This window comes from Pteropus alecto, unplaced genomic scaffold (assembly GCF_000325575.1).
Source record: "Pteropus alecto unplaced genomic scaffold, ASM32557v1 scaffold20, whole genome shotgun sequence".
NCBI classification, from domain to species: Eukaryota; Metazoa; Chordata; class Mammalia; order Chiroptera; family Pteropodidae; genus Pteropus; species Pteropus alecto.
The window spans coordinates 34,368,043-34,376,457 of record NW_006436298.1 but is presented as its reverse complement, the minus strand read 5'-3'; the positions used below and the strand labels follow the sequence as shown (position 1 = coordinate 34,376,457).

The 8,415-nt window shown below is 30.6% G+C and overlaps 1 protein-coding gene across 6 annotated transcripts in view; it reads right to left on the bottom strand.

Moving 5' to 3' along the window:
• The window catches only part of FER (FER tyrosine kinase), a 366,069-nt gene that overhangs the window by 276,042 nt on the left and 81,612 nt on the right, over nucleotides 1–8,415 (bottom strand). For all 6 annotated transcript variants that reach the window (XM_025047716.1, XM_015590541.2, XM_006913383.3 and 3 more), the window contains 3 exons: nucleotides 8,230–8,413; nucleotides 5,993–6,130; nucleotides 5,278–5,397 (listed from right to left, as the gene is read on the bottom strand). In XM_025047716.1, coding sequence (XP_024903484.1) covers nucleotides 5,278–5,397; nucleotides 5,993–6,130; nucleotides 8,230–8,413 — 442 coding nt within the window. The remainder of the gene's footprint in view (nucleotides 1–5,277; nucleotides 5,398–5,992; nucleotides 6,131–8,229; nucleotides 8,414–8,415) is intronic.

Here is an 8,415-nt window from a genome sequence, read left to right as displayed (position 1 = left end):
ACCTCCCAAGTCAAGACTGGCCCAGAAGTATGACAGATGAAAAGAAAAAACAAAGTTAAGAGTCAAAAGGAATTCTAGTTAGTCAATTGTAAAAATGCTAGTCTTCCCCAATAATTCTATACAATTTGAGGAATATAAGTTCATTAGAAAAGTTTAAAATAAAGACATTCTTTAAATATAAAGGATAGATATTCAAGTAGAGCAGTAGTCTTTAGCCATTTTGGGTCATGAAGGCCTCTGAAAATTTACTTGGACCTTTTCCCAGAAAGTAATACACACATTTCTAGTGAGCTTACAGCAGAGATTTTCAATCCTGTCTGCACATTAAACTCACCTAGAAAGTTTATCCAAAATTCCAATGCCTGGCTCTTACCCTTAGAAAATCCAATTTAGTTGGTTTGTGTTGGGTCCCAGCCATCAGCATTTTTAAAGCTTCCTAAGTGATCCTAATATGAAGCCAGATATACGAGATCCACATTCAGAAACTCCCTGAAATCTCTGCATAAAATGGTCTTCATTCACTCTCATTCAACAATGACGTTAAGTAATCATTCGCAATATCTGATATCTAGCCAAGAATTATGAAAAGTCCAAGAACAATGTGGTCCAATTTTCTCTTTGTTTCATAGTTACTAGTAATCAGTAATCTGGCAGATTGCCAGTATGACTCCTATTTATAGAAAAATTCTCCAGGAGTCAGAAATTAGGGATTCTCACTTCCAAACAAATTTAACCTTTCACAAAGGAAAAGGTAACTGATCTCTTAAACAAACATAAAGGAATGCAAAACAAAAAGAAAAAATGTTTCTGAAGCTTTCCTTAACATCATTCATTATTAATGCATTGGAACACTTAAATGGTTTTAAAAAGAATGTAAAAAAGAATGTAAAACACAGGGAAGCACAGATCATAAAATATTAGCATATTCATATAGAGCTTTAGAGAGTGTTGTATTCTAAAACATAGTGATTCAAGAACAAATGCTTAGTAAAAGGATAAGGAACTGACAAAACGAGAGGAAAAATAAACACTTGATATTCTGGAGTCATGCTAATAAAACTGGCAAAGAGATGAGGATAAATCCACATTTATTTAACATTATAATAAATATTGACCCAAAATGCTTCACTACTTACTCCATCAATTCGCCTCTATTGCAAGATATATTCTATGTATATAATAACACATATTTTTTAATAGATTCAGTCCATAAATATTATTCTATAACTTGTTTTTACTCTTTATCATATGCCTTGAATATCTTTCCATACAAGCATATATATTAACTTATTTTATTTAAAACTTACGTAATGGAAAAATTATGGGTATCATATGGATATATCATAACTCATTTAATCAATCTCTAATTTATGAATAATAAAGGCAAGTTTCCAGTGTTTTACCAAAATAAAAAGACTGTTTTGAGATCTTTACAGTCCTTGGCCTCTATCCAAATAATATCATATATATTAAAAAGTGATTTCTCAGAAACACTCATTCATATGCGAATAATAAAAAGTGAGAAAATTTAACCTAAGAATTGAAATATTTTTGTGTATACTGAATTTAATAATTAAGAAAGTGACATATTATAGCTTGTAACAATTCTTTTTTTCAGCTTTTAGAAAAAAAAAATGCTCAGATCTCAAATATTTCCAAAGGCCCCTGAAAAACCTAAGCATTGTGCTTACAGTCCTTAATGTATAAAATCACCCCAAGCGAGAATAAAACAAAAAATAAAAAATAATACAAAGAACTTACTATGTGCCAAGGATTATTCTAAGCATTCTATATTTATTCATGCATGTAATCATGAGGTGAGTGTCATTATTATTATCATATTACATTTAAGAAAAATGAGGCATAAAGGAATTAAATAATCTGTCCCGTTTCACAAATGTAATAAACTGTACTGTTAGGATTCAGACCCAGGCAATCCATTTTGTTATGCTTGTACATATATCTTTGCATACTTGTAGGCTAAAGTTCTAGAAGAAGAATTTCTAAATCAAAGGGTACATGCAAGTTGAATTTTGGTTTATATATATTACCAAATTATCCTCCAAAAAGTTTACAGTAATCTACATTTTTGCCAAGACCTCATGAAGGGTTATTTCTCCATTCCTTACACAATATTAGGCATTATCAAATTATTTAGTCCTTGCCAATCTGGTAGGTGAAATAGCTTCTTTTTTAAATTTATATTTAATTGTCACAGAATTTTTGGTTATTTGTATTTATTTTTCTCAAACTACCTATTTGCTTTTTCATTCACTTCTATTGGATATAGTATTTCAACACAATCAACAACAAAATTAACAAATTAATGCCTCAAGAAATAAATTAGTTTAACTTTAAAGCAATAATATTATAGTTTAAAAAAAGATTTTCCTCTTACATTACACTAAATAAATATATATGTAATTCCATTAAGAGATATACATATATATTTCTATTAAGAGATTCCTACATATATGAATATCTATAGAGATATCTTTAGATAGAGATAGAGACCGACATAGAGATAGAGATATATTAATGGAATTACCTTATATTATCTTAACAGTGCCAAGAGACACACTGAATAACTCATTTTTGGAACTAAATTCTTACGGAGAGCCTAATCTTAAACTCACATCCCAGATGAATTACACTGCTCAGTGAAATGTAGCTATCGTTTTGCCTCAGTAAGATGAAAGCAAGTAAATCTTCTACCACGTTATCAAAGATTTATTTTCTTCAATTTATTACATTTTTGTTCATTGCTTCATCACCATAATTAAGAAATAATGATTTATTTATGAGTATAACTAGTTTTGCTCTCTTTATAACCTGAGAAGCAATAAATCAAATTCTTCTTTGGTTACAAAATCTCTTATTTTGCATAAGCTTATAACAGGTAGCTATTTTTAATTTTACTACATTACACTCCAATATCTAAATGCTCATTCTTGCTTGGTGTTTATTAAAATAAATTGATCGATTTTAGTGTAAATTCCTTGAAAGTATTTACTCTTGCAACCCTAAATACACAGTAAATGTATTTTGATGAACAAATGATTATTTAGGAACAATATAATGATTTAAAAAAAACAAGAGTAATTTATGTTACAATCCGTCACTAAGCAACACAGGAATTAAGAAATGGGATTTGTCATTGCACAAGAACTGAGAAACTCTACCATTCATTTTGTACCACACATTCAACTCTATTGTTTAGAGCAATTTCTTAGCCTCAGCACTACAGACATTTTCAGCAAATAATTCTTTGTTGAAGGAGGCTGCCCTGTGCGCTGCAGGATATTCAGCAGTAACCATAGCTTCTACCCGCTAGATACCAGTAACACGTTCCCACTTGATAAACAAAAAACGTCTCCAGAGAAAACGGAAACCTTGTGCACCGTTAGTGGAATTAAAATTGGTACGGCCACTATGATAAACAGTATGGAGGTTCTTTAAAAAAATTAAAACTAAAACTATCTTATGACCCAGCAATTCCACTTCTATTTATCTGAAGAAATCCAAATCACTAACTAATTCAAAACATATATGCACCCCTATGTTCACTACAGCACTATTTAAAATAGCCAAGATATGAAAGCAACCTAAATACTCATCAACAGATTATTAGATAAAGAAGATGTGGTACATATATACAATGGAGTATTACTCAGCCATAAAAAAATGTTATCTTACCATGTGTGACAATATGGATGGACCTAGAGCGTATTATGCTAAGTGAAATAATTCAGATAGAGAAAGACAAATATCATATGATTTCATTTACATGTGGAATCTAAAGAACAAAATAAACAGCAAGAATAACAAAAACAGAAATAGACGCATAGATACGGAGAACAATCTGATGGTTACCAGACTGGAGGGGAGTTGGGGGGCTGAGTGAAAAAGGTGAAGGGATTTAGAAGTACGAATTGGTAGTTACAAAATAATCACAGCAATGTAAAGTACAGAATAGGGAATATAGTCAATAATATTGTAATAACTGTGTATAGTGCCATGTGGGTACTAGACTAATTGAGAGGATCACTTTGTAAATTATATAAATGTCTAACCACTACTCTGTACACCTGCAACTAATATAAAATAATATTCAACTGTAATTGAAAAAAAAATGTCTCCACATATTGTCAAATTTCCCTTGGAGATAAAAATCACCTAGGGTGAGAACCACTGGTTTAGATATAACTGACATCGCAACAGTATATCTAGATCCAAAGTGAAACTACTGTGAAGGGCTTCAAAAGTGGAGAACAGCTTCAAGAATCACAATGTGGCTGCTAGGAAAAATCTTCTAATGCAGGGTACTCCCATGCCTCCATTCCTCTCATCAACAGTCAAGCCACCATAATTATCAAGCCTTCATCTTGTACAGGTGATTCAACAAGCATGTCAGTATGGCCACCTTTAAAAATATTAAACCCCTTTCTTGTCCCAAGATCGTACCACTCAGTTACTTATCAACAATACTACAATGTTACTGGACAATAGAAAGAAGATCGTTTAATTATATGAGATGAGGAATCTTGGCTGAGTCTTTTGAGGTGAACTTCCAACAAGTTAGATGATATAACATGTCCACTATTGAAGAGAAAATGAGTACGTAATCATTTCTAGCTGTGGTTCTGATACAGAAACAAGTACATACAGTGCTTATTAATTGATATGTTTCTTTGCTCCTAAAAAATATATATCAACATATAGGTTAAGTATTTAAAGTAGAATGCCTTGTTTTCTAAATGTAAAAATTACTATTAATAAGCTTTATTATTTGAAAAGGACTAAAAAACACATTAAGCTTTCTCAAAACTCCTTTAAAATGTTACGTAACAGCAAGAACAAAGGAAAAGAACTCAATTGAAAGTCAAATGTTTATATAAATCGCTGTTGACATCTATGAGCCTCATCCCTAATACTCAGTGTCCTAATTTCCAAAATAGTTCTGCCAATAAGTTTTGAGGATAACAGGTTTTAAAAAAAAAAAGTTTCAAAAATAATGCATTATTCCAATATAAGATATTTGCAACACTTGCATGAATACAATATCACACAGAATTTTGATTTTCAGAATTATGAAAATTACTGAATAGGAGTAAAAGTTAATATATTTCTCAAAACATTTCATTCTAACCAAACAACGGTTTATTTTTAATTTACTTTTCATTACTTGCAAAAAATATTGGGATTTTAAATACAATAACATACAACTGTCAATAATCATACTAATATTTAAACTGTTCAGGCTTTCCAAATACTTACATTGCTTGCAAACTTTCTGCTGTTAAATTATTCCACATAATCTCATTTGCCTGAAGATTTTCATTGTCTTCTAGTAAGGAAGTATCAAACTCAATTTCTTGCTCTTTAGCAGCTGATGTTCTAGTAAAGCATGCCAAACAATTTTGATCAATATGGAAGTCCTATCATAATATATCTCAGTACATACCAAAGACAGAATATTTTTTTATTATCCAAAATTATGTTCACAAAGTATAGTAAACACAAACAGTATAAATCAAACTCCAGGCATCAAAGATCTAGTCATGTAATTTCAGCCTTAATTTCCTCATTTACAGAATATGAATATTAACTGGTTTTTATTTCTGTCATAACGGTAAGGAATATAAAATAAGATGACAGATGCATGGAAAAGCAATTGGTATATTATAAAGTTGAAAATACAAAGTCATAGTGTTATTATTATATAAGTTCTAAAAAGAAAATACAATTTCATGGATTAAATACAGGTTTTAAGCAATGATATAGTGACAACTGAAAATTTTTAAAAGATTATATAGTTTTCATCATTAAGAAAGGCCTTTGGGAATAATTAAAAGCAGACACATTAATCTGAAATATCCAATGTCCTAACAAGCTCTTCAATATTTCTTATTTTAATTTGGTTAAATATCACATGATAGAAAAAATAATACTGTTATCAATATTGAAAGAAGAGTCAAAATACCATACATACCTGTGAACATCTATGAAATTATTGTATTCTGTGCTAGGGTCTATCTGCTCAACCGACATTTGAATCTCTTTATGGACATTCACTATTTCCTCTGTGACAAGACTAGTTATCTGGCTGTATTCATCAAATATACCTTTTCTGAAAATAGAAATAAAATTTTACATTTTTAAGTTTATCAAAAAAACACAGAACCAAAAAGAATTCAGAATAAACCTAAGAAATGTAATATCATGTTTACAGTGGATGGTTTCATGTACCTCTTTCTTTCATACACCTAGATAGTAAACGGAAGGGATTATAAAAATGTATAGATTAAAAACTTATATTTGATATAACTGCAAATGATCTAGAATAAGGTATTACCTTATCCAATATGAATTTGAGATGTCTAAATGTAAGATCCACGTTGATCACTTTCTATTTCTAAACATTATCATAGAAATGTTGGATTCTATAACATGGAACTGTAAATCAATTTATGTCACTTTAATGTTTCTTTCCAGTGTCTACCATTTCCTCACATGCCTTACCACTTAGTTCTTCTCTTTTTCCTGGACCTCTGCTCTTTTCTGTGTACTTAGAGAGTTCAACTGGTTCTATACCTTCAATGACATCTAGATCTCTTCTCTTGATCTCTAGTCAGTAGCAAAAATGTCATAAAATTTAATAGCCTTACCTAATAAAAGCAAAAGCAAAACCTATTCTATTACAAAGACCTGACAGCCAGCTTAAGAATGCTGTGATGTAAAAATAGACCATTGATCATTAGTAGCCTCAAAAGTAGTATGGACAGACAAGCTTATTTTACATATGTCCAAATAAATATATAGCATTGTTTTTCTTTTACAAAATCATTACAAAATTTCTCTTATTATGAAGTATTCTCTCAATTACTTTATTTTAAATAGCAAAATACTGTTTGGGTAAAAAAAATTAGATTTAAACTGCTTCAAGAAATGCCGATTTGGAATGATTACAGAAATCACTTGACAGACACCATTTTTTTAAAAAGGGGAGACAGAGTAATTTAACAGAGATTCAGTAAATATCACTGGGGTTATAACCTCATAATTCAAGGTACTAAATGATACAAATGTAAATGAACTTATCTAGGTAGCTCTTATAAAATACAGTACATGGTTATAACGTGGAGATCATTAATATTCACCTTTAAGACAAATGGGGGGTAAGGATGAAGTCTCCTAATGTTATATGAATGAATCCTGGGACATAGGATCAATTTCAGTGATATCACCATGCTCAGATTTTTTAAATGCTAGATCTAAAATAATTTATTAGAACGTAAAGATAATATGCTGTGGGGAACCATGCTATGTCTCAAAGAGATGTTCTAGAAACGATGAAGATACTATTATTAAAGACTCTCGTGAAGAATTTTAAAATTTTTTGATTCATTAAATAAGAAAAATATTTCTAAATCAATAATTATGTAATTTAAAGTAGACATAACTAAATTTATAAATTAAATATTTTAAGTAGACATTTCGCTATTTTATCTCAACACTCTTAAAAGTTAACATTTTTAAGTTGACTAAAAACACTTTATTTATCTTACTGGGAAAATGAGGGATCACCTAAACCAGCTAATAAGAGATGAAGTCTACCAAAGGCTAGCTTATCTCTTTCTGCTCTCTTGAATAGATATGTATGGTGTACATGTGTGCATTTGACCAAAGTATACTACTACTTCCTTGAACGCAAAAACTGTAGCCTACTCATCTGTATATCCCTCAAAAAGCACCAGGTAGTGTGCTCTGTGTACAGCAGAACTTTAATAAACATTTCTTGATATTAATCTCACACAAGAATATGGGAAATAAACCTTCAAAAAAATTATTTCCTTTGGGCTTTGCAGTTGCTCGAGATTTAAATACCCAGTCCTCTGGAGACAGATATCTATTTCTTAACACTTATCAACTAACGATTTTTTTTTTCATATAAATTTCTAGCTAACTGGAGCAAAACAAAAACATATAAAAATAAGGGCAATTCTTGGGACTAGCTAGGTTTAGGAGATGACCATAAACTGAAGGGACACCAGAAGTAACAATCAAGAAAAACCAAAGTAAAACAAGTCTGAGATATCCATTGAGCTAGATCACTGAGGAAGCTTATAAAACACAGACAACTTTTACACAAAAGCTTAACTAGAAAAAAAACTAGTGTTAAAATCATTTCATGAAGGGATTTTACGTCCAAGGGGAAATGTATCTTACAGTGCTTTTATCATTTCTTCTTGCATCTTTTGTAAGGAGTCCAGAAGCAGAGGAAGTGTGGTATCATAATACTGATTCTGATGAAGCTGTGCCCCTTTCAATGCCAATACATACTGATTGTGCAACATATGAAGTTTCATTGTGGCTTTGTCATATCGTTCCTTAGCCTTTTCAGTTTCTTTCCCT